Genomic DNA, 17689 nt, shown 5'->3' on the forward strand with positions numbered 1-17689 from the left:
ATGCAATAAAAATGACAATAAACTGTCCCAACGTGGAAAGCACATGACATGAATGAAGTAGCTTCACAAACTGACTTGTGTAACTTACTCCTTTCAGCTTAGAAAGAGAAGGTGTGAAATAGAACCTGAAATTGGCTTCACATTTAAAGAAGAAATGGTTAGAAAACATGTGTAAGTCCCCAGTAATAGTGTTAGCATTATATTGATAAATCTAACACTTTCAGTAAAAGTGTGTTTACTCACACTTTGAGAGATTCTGACTGTACAATGTACAAAATACTAGCCCTGCTAACTGAGGTTCAAGTTGTGATGTACTAAGTAAATATGGTATCCACCGGTGTTAGATCACAGAGTATCACAATTTATTTGCTTTTTTGTAATCCATTCAAATACACGATTGTAACATAAATGGTACAGGAATGAACAGACCCATCAATGATTTCAGGTTACTGTGTGGTGTTAGAAGAGCACTGAGTGTTTTGGCCTGTTTTGCGGAACCAATGCAAATGATCAATTATGAGGGGAAGTAATGAGGTCATGACACCATCACAGGAACACACTTAAAATGCAAGCAGTGGAAATAAAATGATTTTAATCAGCAAGGCCACATTTGGAGAAAGGTCAACTGCAGTAAAACCAATGTTGCATGCATACAATACATACATACATACAATCCAGTATTCATTAAATACTGTTATGTTTTACCAGGAAATCATAATGTTGCACATAATAAAAAATACATTCAAAGTGACTGGATTGATCCACAAATGTGTGCCATAAAACAGCCTCCACTACGCACCCAGAGCAATGATTTAGTGTATTAACTTTTTTTTTCCTCACAATATTTCTACTTTTTTTCATAGTCCTCAGATTAGGATGTGCCAATTCATCACAGGTCATTAACTTCAATTCAATATCAGTAAACCAATCAAATAAATACAATCAAACGAACAAATCATTAAAACATTTTTACATTTTTTTTTTTCAGTATTTAGATTTTTGGGGCTCAGGCCCAAGGACGTCTTCGGACTTTGATGTGCAAAATCTCAGCACAGTGACATCCCTACATTTTGAGTAGCCTTGTAAAACAAACCCACTGTGTTTGTGCCTTCTAGGTCAGCCCAGCATAATCCAAACTCTGATAGCCGGACTACGTCATCCACAATGCCCATGTGGCCAGTAGCATCAGATACACCACAATAGCTGATTGGTTTGCATTGATCACCACCGTGCAGGCTCCACGTGCCACATTCAGCACGGTTTCAGCTTGAGTGGACTCCTTATATACAGTAATGACACAAAAACCTGAAGGAACCTGACTCCCAGCTCACCTCCCCATCTTCTGTAAGCTTGCTGGTGCTGACTGAGACAGTTTGTTCATATAGAAGAGTGTTGTGAACTACCCATGTATCAAACGGTGGTGGTGTTGCCAATCAAATTAAGTCGTAAACGAACATTTGTAGAAAACAGGTCCAAAAGTCGAGTTCCGGGATCAGCATTCTGTGTTGTGGCATTGCAACCTACCCACATTTTGTGGTTTTCAAACTTGTTTGTATGGAACCTCTTTGTTGGTGTCTGAAAGCACTATAGTGCATTTGTGAAAAACCCCAGATAGGCTTCTGCAAAACTGAAATTAACACAATTCTGGTATCCTATCAGCAAAAATATTTTAACTTCAGAATGAGAATCATGTTTGGAATCGTTGGTAAAACACGCCTCATATAACTATGAATTTGTTAACATGCAGTGTATCATCTGCAACACCAATGTGGACTATACAATCAGAAACACCAGTGTGGACTTGGATTGTCGATCGGCAACACCACTGTTTACCACTGATAGTTTGGATCAGTTTGGATCATGAAAGAAAAACTAAAATACTAGGTACTCATAGTAGATTAATCTACTGAGTAGATTAATATATCCAAATCCAGATCCAGATCCATATCCACCGTATCCACTGTATATATTCATACCCACTGTACAGTCCACTGTATTCAGGCTGTACACAGGACACATGGGGTGTTATACAGATCAAGCACAGGAGGAACCACAGGGCACTTCTGTGAAGGAGTTTTTAATGTTAATGTCATCAATCTTTTACCTTATGGCCACCTAAAAATATACCTGCAATCACTTATTTGTCCACAGAGAAAAAAGACCATGAAAAGCTCCTCTATCACAGGTGACTACTGAGTATCAGATGCAAATGGCAGCATTTTTATCCATCCATGTATAAATCCTGTCCATTCTCTTGAAGGGTGACATCATGGCCTGAACGCTTAAGCTTTTTACGGTAAATAATTTAAACTCAATAACCTTTGGTATTGTAATTCTACAATATGCACTAGCAGTTCAGAATGTTACACAGGTGGGTTTTTGTTACATCTTCACTCTGGGTTTAAAAATTATTATTATTATTATTTTTTTTTACAGATGATTAGCATAAGAACTGTATCTATACCTTAATGGACAGTATCTCCATGGCAACAAGCTATGGAGACATTTAATGAAAGGATCTTAGCATCCAATAAATGAAGTCTACAGAACCGCTAGTGCATCCAGTGTGTATAGGGTTTAAACATGTTAATGATCCTGTCCGCAAAACTAGTGGCACACCGCTAACAAGCTCTAACACAACACCGCTAAATCTGGTTTTGGTTTATCCAGAGGACCATAATACAGACACATCCTAGAACATTATCATTGAAAACACAAGTTCACAGCAAAATAGTCTTGCATTACCATGTAAACACTAGAAAAACTTGATCTTAAAGAAAATAACAAAAAACAAAACAAAAAAACAAACAGCACTAATATAGTGCATAATGGCATGTTTGCTTTTCCATCATTACTCAAAAAGTCACTTGTGTCATTTTCCCATTGACACATCACAGGTTAACAGCCAGCACGCAGCCGCCAACAAACCTGGACGCCGAAAAGGTTTCATTTTAAAAAGTCACCTAAGGCAAATGTAAATGCTACCCATCCTACACGGGATACTACTTTCCAAGCTCCATCCTCTTCCTTTGAGAGTCTGTGATTTCTGACCAAAAATATTCTCCATGTACAGTTCATGTGAGGTTCAAAGGGCAGCCTTTTGTGTGCCACATAGTGGAATATAGTCCAAATCTGAAGATGCCTTTCACGTGTGAGCATTTACTAGTCTTCCTTAGAATGCCTGATGGTTTCTTAAAAAAATAAGTTGCATACATTTCGGTGGACATTTTGTAATTTTTCCGTGTGCTCGGAGGTGACTCAGTTCCACGCTCTCCTTACATGTCCGCATCACCATCGTAGGCCAGCGTCAGAGGTTTCTGTGTAGGAGGGGAGCCCTTACTTTGTTTCTGTTTTCGGCTGTAAAAATAAATACAATTTGTTACATTTAAAAAATGTATTTTATGAAATGTTTTAACATCAATAGAAACAAGTACGAAGGTCTAGAGGTAATCATCTGCAGCTATTTCCCTTTGTACTGACATAGTAGGAGACTATAGAATTAAACTGCTGAGTGATGTCCCCATGCATAAATATATTTTGAAAAATGTACTTGGACTATGCCGCATTTTTTTCTCTTTTTTCTCTGGGCAATTGGCTGCTCAGTTGTTTCTTGGCCAACTTAGTGTTCTTGCATCACGCACAAGAAAGCTAACAAAAAGTGTGGTTTCATGTCTGATCCAATGTGTTGGAGTACAAGCCAAAACAACAAAAATTGTGTCACTGTCCAAATACTTATGGGTCAGACTGTAGTGTGCATTTATACAGCTGGATATATGCTTGAGGCATTTAAGATAAGTACCTTGCTCAAGGGTACAAAGGCAGTGTGCTACCTGAGAATAGAACTGCAACATTTTGCTTACAAGCCCAGTTCCCTACCCATTGCATTATGCTGTCCAACTGCATCTTAGTACGCCACATCTACAAGATCCCTGCTTACTTTGGTTTGATTACTGGTGTTTAATCTATAAAATGATTTAAACAAGAAAACAAGAGCCTAGAGTAGAGTGATTGTATGCCATAAATTATTCAAATTAAAACTGGTATATATTTGAATTCAAGTTTTTTAATTAATTAACAAAAAAAATAAAAATGTTCAGAGCTACAAACATCTCCCATCTCCAAAGGATTTGCATCTCTGGTATATACAGGTTGTTTTAACAATGGATTTTTGTTTTTACACAAAGGTAGCAGGAATGAAAATCCAGTTATTTAGGGCTTAGCATTTGCCATGAGGTCAAGAGAAGCGTTAAGAAGGGCTAAAATACATACCACAACATAAACAACAGAGCGATAATGAACCCAATGAGGAGGAATCCGCCTGCAGTCACCCCATAGACCCACAGCTTAATTCTGCCATCTGTGGAGCCAGAGAGTGGGGATTACACAATGCACTGACTTTGCTCTCACTCCCAGGACTCTTTAATGCACAACACCAACATAATTTCTCTCAACACATGGGAGCATGTCCAGTTCTTACATACCATTGCATAACATTCATTATTGTTCTTTTATTCCAACAGCCGAAGAGAAGTCATTACCATTCATTAAAATACTAGGAAGCTAAAATTGTAAGTACACTGTGCGTTCTTGGTGGAAGAAAAAAGGCCAGTTGAAGGTAGAATGCTACCATGTGCTTGCTCAGACTAACTGCAGGCCTATAGTATAAAGTCTACTGTGTCATGTTGCATTACATGTTTTTTCAAGTAGAATGTTAAAAATATGAAGCACTTTGAAGCAATCTTAAAGTATTCTGGACTTGAGAAAACTGCAAATTCTACACTTGTAAATTAGTTGGGCTTTCAAATATCTTTTGCTTTTTCAAAGGCATAATTCACAAAGCAGTAACTGTGGTTTTTTGCTGTATTCATGCATGACAGCCTGAGGTTTATTTGATTTGATTTGACTTGCCACAGTACAGTACATGTATGCTCTCTCTTGGCCAAGTCCCCCTTGGAAAATATGTCAATGGGGCCTTTTTCCCAGGACAAACAAAACACATTTTAAAAAGGTTTTACACTGCAGATGTGTCATCACAAGTCAGTAACTGCTTTCCACAACAGATATGACAGGAGAGCCTGTCACCACCAATCCTAGTCTTCTGGACCATAGCTGGTAACCTGCTTGGTGTGTAGTGCTCATGGCAATGTGTGCCCAGCCTAAGCAGATGGATAAAAGCTAGCTGCACCTTGCCCCCCACACACTCCCCCCACAACTTTCACTCCCACTTTCTAGCTACCTGTTACAGGTTGTGCTCAAATTAAGCTTCGAAGGGGACTGTCATTTCCTCCCTTCAAAATATCATCAAACACTTCACACCTCAGGATGCTTGGCTCCACCCCCGTGTACACTTTCCCTTCTGTCTGATCTGGCTCTCCCATGATGTCAAGTGCTTCCCATGGCATTCAAAATGGCAGATAAGCTTGCCACTGTCTGATGCAAGCTGAAGACCCATACAGTCTGCACATTGGCCCCACAGGCCCACTTCAACAGTTTACTTATCCCTAACTCGTAGCACTCCTTTATATTCTATTGATGTTGCTGAGCCTCTAGTACTTGCTGTTGGTCTGTATAATTTTGTTATCCTGCTTGCCAGGCTGGTTGGCAAGTTGATAGCTGTGCTATTATTGCACATTACAGTCTCTCATAGGATTATACTTCCCCCACTTGGGCATTACTGCACTTTTATTCCTGACCATCACAAGTCACAGGATAAGAGTATCTGCCAAATGTCAGGGATGCAATGTAAAAAAATTACTAGATTTGACATTTTCCTAAGTTTATAGTCTGGTAGAAGCTGATACACTACATGGCCAAAACTGTGAACACCTGTCATCCAAATTTATGGGAAATAATGTGTAGTTGGTCCATGTTTTGCTGCTATAACAACCTCTAGTGTTTATACTAGATGTCTGGATTTTCTTCCGTTCAGTCAGAAGAGCATTAGTGAGGTCGGGCACTGATTGGGTGATTAGGCCTTGCTTGCAGTTGGCGTTCCAATCAATTCCAAAGATGTTGGATTGGGTTTGAGGTCAGGGCTCTGTGCAGGCCAGTCAAGCTCTTCCACACCGATCTCGACAAAACCATTTCTATATGGACCTTGCTGTGTGCCCGGAGGCATTGTCATGCTGAAACAGGAAAGGGCCTTCCCCAAACTGTTGCCACAAAGTTGGAGGCACAGAATCGTTTATAATGTCACTGCAGTAAGATTTGCTTTCTAAGGGGCCTAGCCCAAACCATGAAAAACAGCCCCAGACCAAGGAGTGTCCAGATACTTCTGGTCATATAGTGTATATCTGACCTTACAGTGTGAAGGCTAATGGAAAGACTTGAGATTCATACAAAGCATTTACAGACAAAAGCAATATGTAAACATCTGCCCTGTAGGTGCACTGAGGTAAGTCATTACCTTACTGGAATTTAACGGATGCTTTTATCCAGAGCTATTTACAATATAAACACAAAGTGCAAAGATCAGGGATTGAACTACAGCAATTCCCAAGAGAGAAAGAAAATACACAAAGTGTAGACTCGAGTGATAACTTGTCAGCTAACCTGTTGAATATTAAACTTAGTTATGCGAACAAGAACAAAACTACCCAAATAAGCATTAAACTACATTAAATTGACAACAGCAAGGAACTACAGGCTATGAAGGATAAAAATAAGTCACACTAAATGAGCAGTCAGGGCTAGTAGTAGCAGTATTAGCAAAGTGTATGGTGGTGGCGCTGAGGCAAAGTCAAGGAATTTCTTAAGAAGCTCTTCAGTCTGTGTTGGAAGATTTCAAATGTCTCTGCTTGTACTAAGAGGTTCATTCCACCACTGAGGGACCAGAACTGATAACAGACACGACCGGGAGTGACATGGGAATGTTTTGGGAGGCTGCAGATCATGCAGGCAGCAGTGTTCTGGATGAGCTGCAGCAGCCAGAGGGCTAGAGCCTGGACCAGAAACTGGGTAGGTGATGAGGAACGGGCAGCTTCTCCTGATGTAGAGGAAGAATCTTACTGTTGGCTTACTGTCACAATGTTTGCTATGTTGGTAACCACTTCTTGGGGCTTTAAAAATATGAGAGAGTGGTGCTGCCCAGGTTGAGAGAGGTCATTTGGGGGAAGACATGGTGGTGAAGTCGAGCATCTCAACCTAACATTTCAAATTCGCCTCAAAATTGTAATGAAAACATAGCTATTAACTGTGCTATATGGACCTGTGTAAATACATCTATCAAAAAATAATTATGAAGATATAATTTATTAGTATTGTTATTAATATTATTAATAAGTGCAACTACATTAGAGTCAATTGTGGACAAGAACACAGCCTTGCACAGTGTGTAACAGGAGCTGTAATAGGGTCGATTTTGGCCTGTCTTCTTTGAGAGAGATGAATATAGGGAAGTCGTTGAAATAGGAGCAGGCCTGACTCATGTCATCAATACCGTAATGCGGCTGAAGATTTACACCACAAGCGTGGTCTATCCCCGGGCTTCCCTGGCTAATGGATTGATTTATGCCCTCTTCTACGATTCCCTGTTACCCGGGTGACGCTTTAGCAAAGCTTCTGTCAGTTAATAACATGAGGGTGCTGGTGTCCTTGACCAGCAGAGGAAGTAGACACTGACTGCTGTCTTAGTAATTATGGGGTTGGGGAAAAAAAAATTGTGATTACCGAGTCTTTTTCATTACATGGGGTAAATGAAACTGTTCTGGAGCAATAGAGAATCTTTACCCAAGCACTCTCGAAACACTCTCAGCCACGCTATGTGCTATTTCATAACCCAAGTTAGAGGAACCACAACACTTCTCTATTGAGCATTATTCACTCCACCCCATTACCTCCTTTGAGAGACGCATGCTCCTCAACACCAGCCTACGTGCTGAAAATAGCACAAATGTTGAAAATAACACAGGTGACAGGTTAGGGTTATTTGAATACCTGGTCCGACAGGGCGGAGGGCCCACTCGCTGAAGAAGTCCTGGATCTGGGTGTTCCCGGGCTTCAGTCTTCCCGAGCTGGTTTTGACGTCGGCCTTCTTGTTGTCAGAGCCAGGGGTCTTGGTGCAGTAATCCAAGAACCCGTGTGTGGTCATCACCTCTATGTAACCCCGCTCGCAACCACACACTCCACTCTAACAGAAACATCAGTAAAGGCCATTTATTAGTAATACTGCCTCTCCTTGCCAGCTGCCATGCCCCTCATGCTATCAGATGCATTATTCAGTTATACATAGTTGAATTTTTTATTGAAATAGTTCATTTTTGGGGCACCAGGAAGGCTTCTTAGGAACTCAGAGAATGTGTTTGGCGTGATCCACAAAGCATTAATAACTCTGACTCAGCATCACGGCATCACTGCATAACTAAACACTTTTTATGGGTTTTAATTTTCTAATACAGTATATAATTACTTGTTTCAGAGATTATTCTTCCAAGCTCCAATATGTAAATGAATATGCAAAGCTAAAACTGGATGCACTCCAAAGGCACAGCAACAGCTAGTTACAGTTTTGTGCTGATTCAAACCTTTTATCGAACAAGTGATTTCAAAACTCAAAAAACGTTTACATGTGAAGTGTCAAGTGGAGTCAAAAGGACATGACCTGACAGATGCTGAGTTAATTTCCCAATAAAAAGAACATAATTCTTCAAATGAAGTACTGAAACAAGGGAACAACATGTGTCCTTTTGACTTGCAGTAGCACTGAACAAGCCCTAAGTGGCAGCAATTGTTCAGTCACCAATGTTCATTTTTTTTTAACATGCTCATTCTACTTTTCTTGCCAGGAAACAGTTTCACAAATAGCACAATAATAATAACAGTAACAATACTAGCAATGCTACTCAGAATAATAATTTAAAAGCGGTAAAACATATTATACAAATCAATCTTTAAAATCAAGCTTAACCAAGTAACCAGAGGTTTCAGTATGGTAGGGGAACATCTGTACCAGTAAGTTTTAGTCAATTCTACACATTCATTTTTATAATGTTTTAAAAATGTGATTTCATCCACTGCTATAACATTATGAACTGTCTTATAAGGTAAGTGGGTAAGTTGGTTCTTGAGATAGAGATAATGATATAGATGATAATGCTATAATAGAGAACGTGCAGTGCTTCTACCCCAAATATATACAAAAAAAAAAAAAAAAGTGAAACAGCTAAAAATATACTTTTACAAAGTTTTGTTTTGGATGGTATCCAGGGGCATGTGCAGGATTAAAAAATCTGCCTGTCATAGGGGTGCAAAAGAGATCAGAGAATGCCGTCGGAGGGGGAGGGGAATATTTATGATTGCACGTAGTAATAAAAAAAAGATTTTTTACATCTCCAGGTCCTGGTGTGCTGCTGAATTCAGTGTCTGTTTCCCCTGTGTATTCCCCTGGTACTCCACATGTAGGCTACTGATTTCAAACAAATGTTTGCAATGTCTCGCTGATTTTCAAGGTCTTGTGTTTTTAAGATGAAAAGGTATTTCTAAAAAAATGTTTAAACAGACATGGTACAGTAGCAAATGTAAATTGGTGGTAAATTGGTGAATAATGATGCTACAGATGGGGACTATCAATAAAAACAATTTGTTAAGTATTGTTGCTATTGATCTATTGATACTATTATTTCTCAGCAGATAGGCCTACCCTACCTTTAATTTTAGGCAGGGGAAACAAGAACTGAATTCACCAGAACAGCTGTCTAGAAATCTAGGTGAGGAGGACATTGGATGAAGTGAAAAAAATTATGCCTGAACAAACTTGGAGGCTCAAACCCCCATCTACTCTCTACAAAAGCCTGTGCTGGTGCCTTTTATGCTCTGTCCAAACGAAAAAGTAAGCCACAAGATTAACAATAGGCTCTAAGCATTATGTTATGAACACATCATTTCACAGAGACAGTCCACAAAATTTAGGTTTAGGTTAGGTTTTCAGCTGTTCCACCTTTGTTTGTGTGTTAAGTAGCCTATAGGCTGGTTAACTATGTAGACTTTAAGTTCCCACACAAAATAGGGTGATGATTTGTAGGGGTGCAATGGCACCCCCTGGGGCCTATGACCGCACACCCGATGGTATCATATGCTCTGATAGGACCAACTGTAGTTAATCTCTCGTCTGTGATTTAAAGTAAAATTTCCAACATGTTCCATATCAATATGTTGAAAGATATTCACTTCAAGATACAAACCCGTATTGAAGAGTGTGTATGCCAATAATAAACCGTATTCCTACTGGAACTCACATGCTGCAGTAAATACAGTCCTGCCAATAAGCAGGCCAGTGCAGGACCACGACACGCCTGAGAGAAATCACTGTCGGATACGCGCTGCAGTTGAGTCCCTTGGCAGGAGTCCCTTACCTGGGTGCAGTAGGAGAAGGGCTTGGTGCAGGGGGGATAGCAGTGCCTGACGGTCGTGGGGCGGCTCTGCAGAAAGCAGCCTCCTGCAGCGGGGGAGCCGACAACTTATTACCGCCGTTTCCCCACCGATAACCAAATTAATGTGGTGTCACTCTTGATTAATGGGCTAGGGAGCCCATCGGGGGCTCTGATCAATCTGAGAACATTGTAATTTCCAAATGGAAAATTACATGTCAAAACATCCCCGAATAAAGCCTCGGGCCCAAGCCTTTCCTCGCAATAAGAGATTCTAGTGTCACTGCTTATATTTGCTGGAGACAATTCCTTACAGAGATAAGATCACTTTACCTGTTATTTACAGAGTAACTGGCTTCCCAGAGCCCATACGCCTTCAGTGGCAGTTCATTTGTGAATCTGCCCCGAGCCTGTCCTATTTCTTTCTAATAAAAAGCAGTTTATTACATTCATATGGATTTTATGCCTCCTGAATATTGGCATATTCCACTTCTGGCTGAGGTGGAGGAGAGGTACTGATCAATCAACACGCTGGATTCATCTGAATTTGTAATACTAAATAACTATGCCATTGATTAAAAGAAACAGACGAGACTGTGAGGTCATACCTTTACCGTTAAAAACAGTAAAAACCGGTGCCGTAACGGTAAAAAAAAAAGGACGGCCGAACTGAGGGTTTTTTCCCGCAGAGGCAAGGAGACGTACCTGTGACGTTCACCCCGTCTGAACGCTGGCACCACACCGAGCGCTCATTGTCTCTCCACCCGCTGGTCCTCCACTCGTAAGTGTGGCACTTTCCCCCTGCAGTGGAGTGCAAGGAGTGCTCGTTAGGACTGCATTACCCACCCGGGTGTGACCCCACCGCGGGCCCGAACAAGAAGACCCGCTGTCAGCTCACTGCCTTTCAACACCCCGCTGCAAGCGTGCGAACCAGGAATAGCCTCCAAAAAAACATACGTATTCTAAGGGTGCCGGGGGTGTCACGGGGAAGAGAGAAATCTTTCATTTTACAGTAGCTGTGGAGAACATTATGCGGAAGAGTTTTGTCAAAAGGAGCTACACGCAGAGTTCTACAAAAGATCAGGGAAAAGTGCTTGGGCTGATGTATCAGATGTATCAGGCTTTCACAGGTCACAAGGGCCAACTTCAGTTGCTTTTATCAAGGAACAGCTTCCCAAGTATGCTTCAAATTGAATGAGACAGGCTTACAGATGTTTAGGTAACTGCATATTGCAGGAAAAGAAAAAAGAATTCAGGGATATAAATTGCTATAAAATGAAAAAGGAGACGATAAAAGGCACAGATACTTCAGCCGACCTTTACAGGCCCGTGTCTGGAAGATTTGGTGCGGGCAGCTGTCCTGGTTCTCCTGGACTTGAACGACCACCGCCCTGGAACGTGCCTGCCGCCCTGTTGTTTCAAAGCTCCTCCCATCTAGGCAGGTCAGCTGACATGAGCTCCATGGCGACCACTCCGTCAAGTGGCAGTCTCCTTCAGTGAGAATAGAAACAGTGCCATGTTTTGTAGGAGCAGAACAGCAGCAGTGATCTTCAATGAGGGTCAGGCTTCATAATAAATTGCCAGCCTATGAGATTACAATGTATAACAGCTTTGAAGAAAAGCTGTCATGACTGTTCATGTCCATGAAAAGAGGTTTAGCTGGCTAGCTGACGGACATTAAGTTAAGTGACACTTAAATGCAGCTATTGGCTTGCAAAAAAAAAAAAAAAAAAGACACCAAATCCCAGTACAACCCGGGAGAGCCCGGGACAGCGCTACCTGTCACCGTACCTGGACAGGGCACGGAGCACGGCAGAAGCAGCTCGTGCGCGCTCGCTTTCCTCAGCTCGTCCCTGCACTTGTCCTCCTCCACGGCTTTGGGGGACTGGCTCTCCGACGGGCTGCCCCAGTCCACCACGCAGGTCAGGTTCCTCTCCCGCACCCCTTCCCCACATTCCGCTCCCTGGACACATTGCAGAGCGCACACACTCAGTGACACGCCCTCCTCTCTGGAGTTAGAGGGGCTGCTGGCAGCCCCTACAGCCGAGTCGCTGGGAAAATGTGCGGTTAGGGCCGGAGGCATGAGGTTACATTGGTGGGTGGTGTCCTGACACACGCCGCACATCAACACCACATTCACATATGGAGGCGATTCACATACTGAGAGGCTGTGATACAAAAAATATGTCAATCTGCATGACAATAATTCGCTAATAAATGGCCTTCAAATATTTTACATTTGTGCTAAATTTATTTCCCTTTGGTCACAAAGCTGTTCTTGAAAATATAAAATTAGATACTTCACACTTTTCTGCAGTACAGCTCGCTTGAAAGAATACCATCCATCACAGAATTTTTTTTTTCCGCGTTATATTCACATAAGTGGGGTGCATATTGAATAAACTAACTTGTGAAAATAAATTTTATTTATAGAGGCATGCCTTATTAGCATGATACAGTGTCAGTCAACAAATCTTTGTTTGTTTCTTTGCGCAACGCAATTTTATTACCATCAAATTTTGGTAACATCTTAAATGCGTGACCAAAAACACGCCGTTGCCAAATTTGGCTGTGTAGTGTTAATAAGATTTCCTTCTTATTTTTTACAAGCTCGAGTCTTTCCAATTTCCAGTTGGTCATCCTCCCTCATTTTGCATCACTTAGTCCCTGTCTTTGAGTAATGTTTAGAGTGTAGACTACTGTAAAAGCTCAGCATCTTTGCTGGTCACATAAGCAGGAAAAGTTTTTTGTTGACAGAAAGACTCTTTCTTATAGCTGATATAGATGATCTTGTTTACTTAAAGGTCTTATGTGAGGCTGCGAGTTATAGGGTAGACTATGTGAGAGGATAAACAAATTCCAAATGAAGTCTTTGAAAAGGAAAGATTCTGCCTCATGGTATTTTTATCACTACATCCAACTTATTCTGTCATCCGATATGCTTTGTGGATTCCACTGCAATTATAAAAGAGATATTAGAAAGTGCCACCAAACAGGAAATACTTGAAAAGATGCAGTCCTTAATACAGGTATCTAGGCAAATGCTGAATAAATACGCATTTGTAAGGATGTAACTGTACACAAGAACATTTGTGGCCTCTGGCTGCCTGACCACAGGACTGACCCTCCGCCAAGCCACGTTCACATTAACCTTTTCCGGTTAACCAAGGCATAATTAAGTGCCTGTCCCCGTCCTCTTGTGACCCTACAATAAACTTACAGCTTGATCAGTTAGGCACCAGTTTGAGGCAGGAGATACCCTTTTAGGAGGAAATGGGGAGCCTGATTTAACATGCTTTAACATTAAAGCAGTAAGCAATGGTTTATCTATCAGTGTTTGATTAAACAGCTCCAATACCATGAGAAAATCAAATGTTTGTGCTTCCAAACTAATCCGTCAACCAGGTTCCAGGGAATACACATGGGGTTCTGTCGTGCCAGTGGCTTTGTGAGCATAAAACCTCACCAAAAACTCTGCTCTGTGGGGAAAGACAGATGCCTACCCGAGCCGACGCACTCCTTAAAGACGTTGACAGACTTCGCTACGAGTCCCATCTCTCACCTCGCTTGATCCCCGAGACCTGCCTGAGTTAGCCTGCCATCCTCACCCAAGGTGGTTTATTTCCCTCCAGCAACTGTTCTGAGGAACAAGTAACCACAGACTTTTCCTCCATATATCTCTTGCAGCCAGACCCAAGTGGGAGATCTGTACACATCTGAAGTCGCCTTGACTGGAACCCATCGGGCCCCGACTTCACAGAAGAAGTCTCCCAGGAGCACAGACCTGCAGTGGCCTTGGACCAGCTGACAAGCTGACGCATTATCTAACGGAATTAAGGACTGGCCATTAAGCGGAATTAAGGCCATTAATTAAGGACTGATCCCATTATAAGTATTGAAACGCATTTTATTTGACTCTGAAATCGAACCATGGGATAGTGTTAAACTTGTAATACCTAATTAGGTCATTTTACTGCTCTTTGTTGTGTTTGTTTTGCTATGGCTGTGTTTGTCTGGAATAGCAAATTTCCTGACCTTGTGGTTTTTTGTTGTTGAAACTTCATTTTATGAGACTGATTAAATGAACTAACCACACAATATAGAGTAGCGTGTCTCCAATCCATAACAGGAATTAACCTAAAATGGTAGTACTGTTAACCTGTGTGTTCAGTCAGAATGATCATTTCCTCTGATTAGAATCATATAATATTATTCCTTATATTATGCAAAACAGTTTTCAATGAGACTACTCATTCATTATCATAGCCAATAAATATCCTTTATTTCTAAACCATTATCATGTCTGTGCTATTTCAGTAAGTTGGGCTCTACAGACAGAATTCTGATTGGTTGTTGAACTCAGTTGTTCTGAATAAACTTGACAAAACCTCACTACACAATTGTAAGAAAAGTAGCTAAATAAAATAAACCAGAAATATTGCAAATCTATCTGATGAACATAATATAGAAAAATGGGATTTTATAAGAACGGAATCTATGATTTGCTGCATTGGGATGATGGTCATGTTTTGTGTATACAGGTTACTGGAATGCATGAAGGACATGCTGAGATATGTTAAATGCACAAGTAATAAGACATTTATAAGACATTCATGTTTGCCTTTAACTTAAGGGTCAATATAATTCTGTTTAACAGTAAGGAGAACGAGTTTCATACAAAAGTCAGGTGGAATTATCAGAACTTGGCACCAGAAACCCGTTTTTGGGTCAAAGGGCAGAATAATAAGACAGACTGAACTTTAAACACCTTCCACCGAACACCATTTTAATTGACCTTGTCAGGGAAGCACAAAAATGAGTGTAAAAGGACGGCTGGGCAGCTCACGGACATTAAAACACTAATTGGCTGTAGCATTGTGGAGGTAGCCAGAGATTTCAGTCTCATTGCGCAAGAGTGACTTCTGTCAATAGGGGCCCCACAGTCTGACTGCACAAGCTGCACATTAAGTGTTCTCCTCCAACAGGATTAAATGCAATCAGCATCGGAGCCTTATAAACAAAAAAAAATAGTACAAAACAAACTGTTCATATTTATAATGTCAATGTCATAACACACCCTTCAGTCCTGGTTTTCCTCTGAAGTGTCTTTGTTACAGAGTCTGTTAAAATACATTTAGATTTTACTGAAAAATGAATGGTGACATTCTTTATGTCATGAATGGTACTAAAATCTTGATTGTTATTTTTTTAGTTAGCTTGTTTTATAAGGTTTCTTAAGGTGACCAAAGTGAGCAATTACATGTGGTAAGGGCTTGTTGAAATGCATTTTATAAAAAATGCTCATTGATTATTACTAAAATTAAAGTTGATGCATTTAAATATTAGGGATGTTTTATTTGATTTCATTTTACGCAACTGAAAATTGCTATTTTAAGGTACATAAGGTACATTACTTAGCCTGAATGTGTTTGTAGTGGTTTCAGATAGTCAATGATGACACTGGGTAGTGGATGCTAAACATAGCCTGCATATTGTTAGGGAACAAGATTAGAGCACAAAATGTTCAAGTATTCAAATGCATTTTCACCCAGGGTGCAACACTGTGTATTTCTCCTTTTAGCATTGGCATGTACTTGGCTTTGGTCCATTCTTTTAGACAGTACCTTGCACTGGAAAAGGTGTAATGGTATTCAAATGGTATTTGAAATATATTCTTAACTGAAAGAAATGTGTTTGGTTGAAAACTGCAGTAACACATCAGACCAATGAAAACTAATCTACAGTCATAAGGATGGATGTACGTACAGGAACAGGACATGGATGAAATTGGGAATTGTGGCCAAAGGGGATTTCAGGAGTTTTGTGTGAGAGAGGCTCTGGGGATGAACACAGGACATTTAATTAAAACCCAAATCATACACATGACAAGAAAGGTTTGAGAACTGAAGAAAATGTAACTGAAGCCTGTTTTATTTTAATGATCTGACCTCAGATCCAAACACTGGTCCATTAACAGTAACCTCACGTTTCAATGATAGAGTCCCTAACCCACTGAGCTGGCATGCATGCGTGCATGTATTTTAGAAATTCAATTAAAATCTTCCCTTTTTTTTCTTCTATAAAGCATAAATTCATGCAGGGTGACTTATCCTGAAGTCATTTTGACTCACTGGTGTGAAATGAGAGTAAATTACATGTGGTTTAATTTGTGAGCGATGTCCTTGAGAAGTCTGGTACTGTAACAAACACAATGATTCAGTCAGAGAAACATGGTTTTTCTTCCTGAATCACTGATCTTTGAAGAGGGATGACAGTGGCATTTGTGGTCCTATCTCCAACAGTAAAATGATTAATTTCATTACATTTATCTGCAATAGTCATTGTCCATATCAAAGTCCTATACATCATTATGACCTGGACACTTGCTGAAATGAATGAAATGGGATGTCCAAGAACAAACAGCACTGCAATTAGTGCACTGAGCCACTGTCAGGGTGACTGCTATTTGAACAACTTTGCTGTCAAAATAAGGCTATTAAAATCTGGGTTAATCTGAGTTATCAAGCCATCACATCATATTTTATTGCTGATAAGTTTCCTTGTAAAGTGCACAATAAAAATATCTTAGCCCACCAAAGCTTGAAAAGAAAATCAGCTCTGAAAAATAACAGCTGTCGAGGCAATCAGTGTCTTCATCAAAATCATAAAAGAATCACTTTGTAATTCCATAATTTCTCTTAGACAAGTCGGGAAAGGAAAAAATATGACTTAAATGTAATTAAAACAAAATAGGCATGCATAAGGATCATAAATCATACCATAAGTAAAGCAAGTATCGGACATGTCCTATGAGAAATTAATAGTTTCACAGAGCTTCTTTAGAATTGAAACAATCGAGAAAACAAAAGCTCATATGGACATGTTATTAAAGTAATGTAATAGAATAACAGTCTAAAATGCAGTTATCCATAGTGACACATATGCAATATGAAAAAAGCGTGAACTCCTTTGCAACATAATTGGGAAAACTATGCTATTGTCATTGTACATAGTAAACTATCTGAAGTATGCCATTGTCATTGTCAGAGTCATTGTGCATTTTGTCATGCATCCCATCATTGAGTGTCAATAAGTGTTTTTACAGCTGTCATAAAATTACAACTGTCATACACCTTGTCTGAATGTTAACAAATGGAGACACTGGGGCCCTACCTCCACATGGCATTCAGACCATTCCCCCAGCATCCACCTGTAGCAGGGCCTGATGGGACAGGGCTTAGTTTGGGAAAGCTGAGGTGAACAGGGTCGCCCCTCTTCCTGGGCCTGCTGCATCACACCTCGAGAACGCATCATCTGACCTGCCG

General features: G+C 40.4%; 1 protein-coding gene across 1 annotated transcript in view; it reads right to left on the reverse strand.

Moving 5' to 3' along the window:
- Nucleotides 1-575: 575 nt before the first annotated feature.
- Nucleotides 576-17689, reverse strand: part of LOC135251934 (thrombospondin type-1 domain-containing protein 7B-like) — a 174436-nt gene continuing 157322 nt past the window's right edge. Inside the window, exons 21-28 of the mRNA XM_064329817.1 lie at nt 17538-17683; nt 12156-12327; nt 11682-11855; nt 11070-11165; nt 10350-10432; nt 7936-8128; nt 4270-4357; nt 576-3357 (exon numbers count right to left, since the gene is read on the reverse strand). Of these exons, the coding sequence (XP_064185887.1) occupies nt 3276-3357; nt 4270-4357; nt 7936-8128; nt 10350-10432; nt 11070-11165; nt 11682-11855; nt 12156-12327; nt 17538-17683 (1034 nt within the window). The 3' untranslated portion in view covers nt 576-3275. The remainder of the gene's footprint in view (nt 3358-4269; nt 4358-7935; nt 8129-10349; nt 10433-11069; nt 11166-11681; nt 11856-12155; nt 12328-17537; nt 17684-17689) is intronic.

This window comes from Anguilla rostrata, chromosome 3 (genome assembly GCF_018555375.3).
Source record: "Anguilla rostrata isolate EN2019 chromosome 3, ASM1855537v3, whole genome shotgun sequence".
Taxonomy (NCBI): domain Eukaryota; kingdom Metazoa; phylum Chordata; class Actinopteri; order Anguilliformes; family Anguillidae; genus Anguilla; species Anguilla rostrata.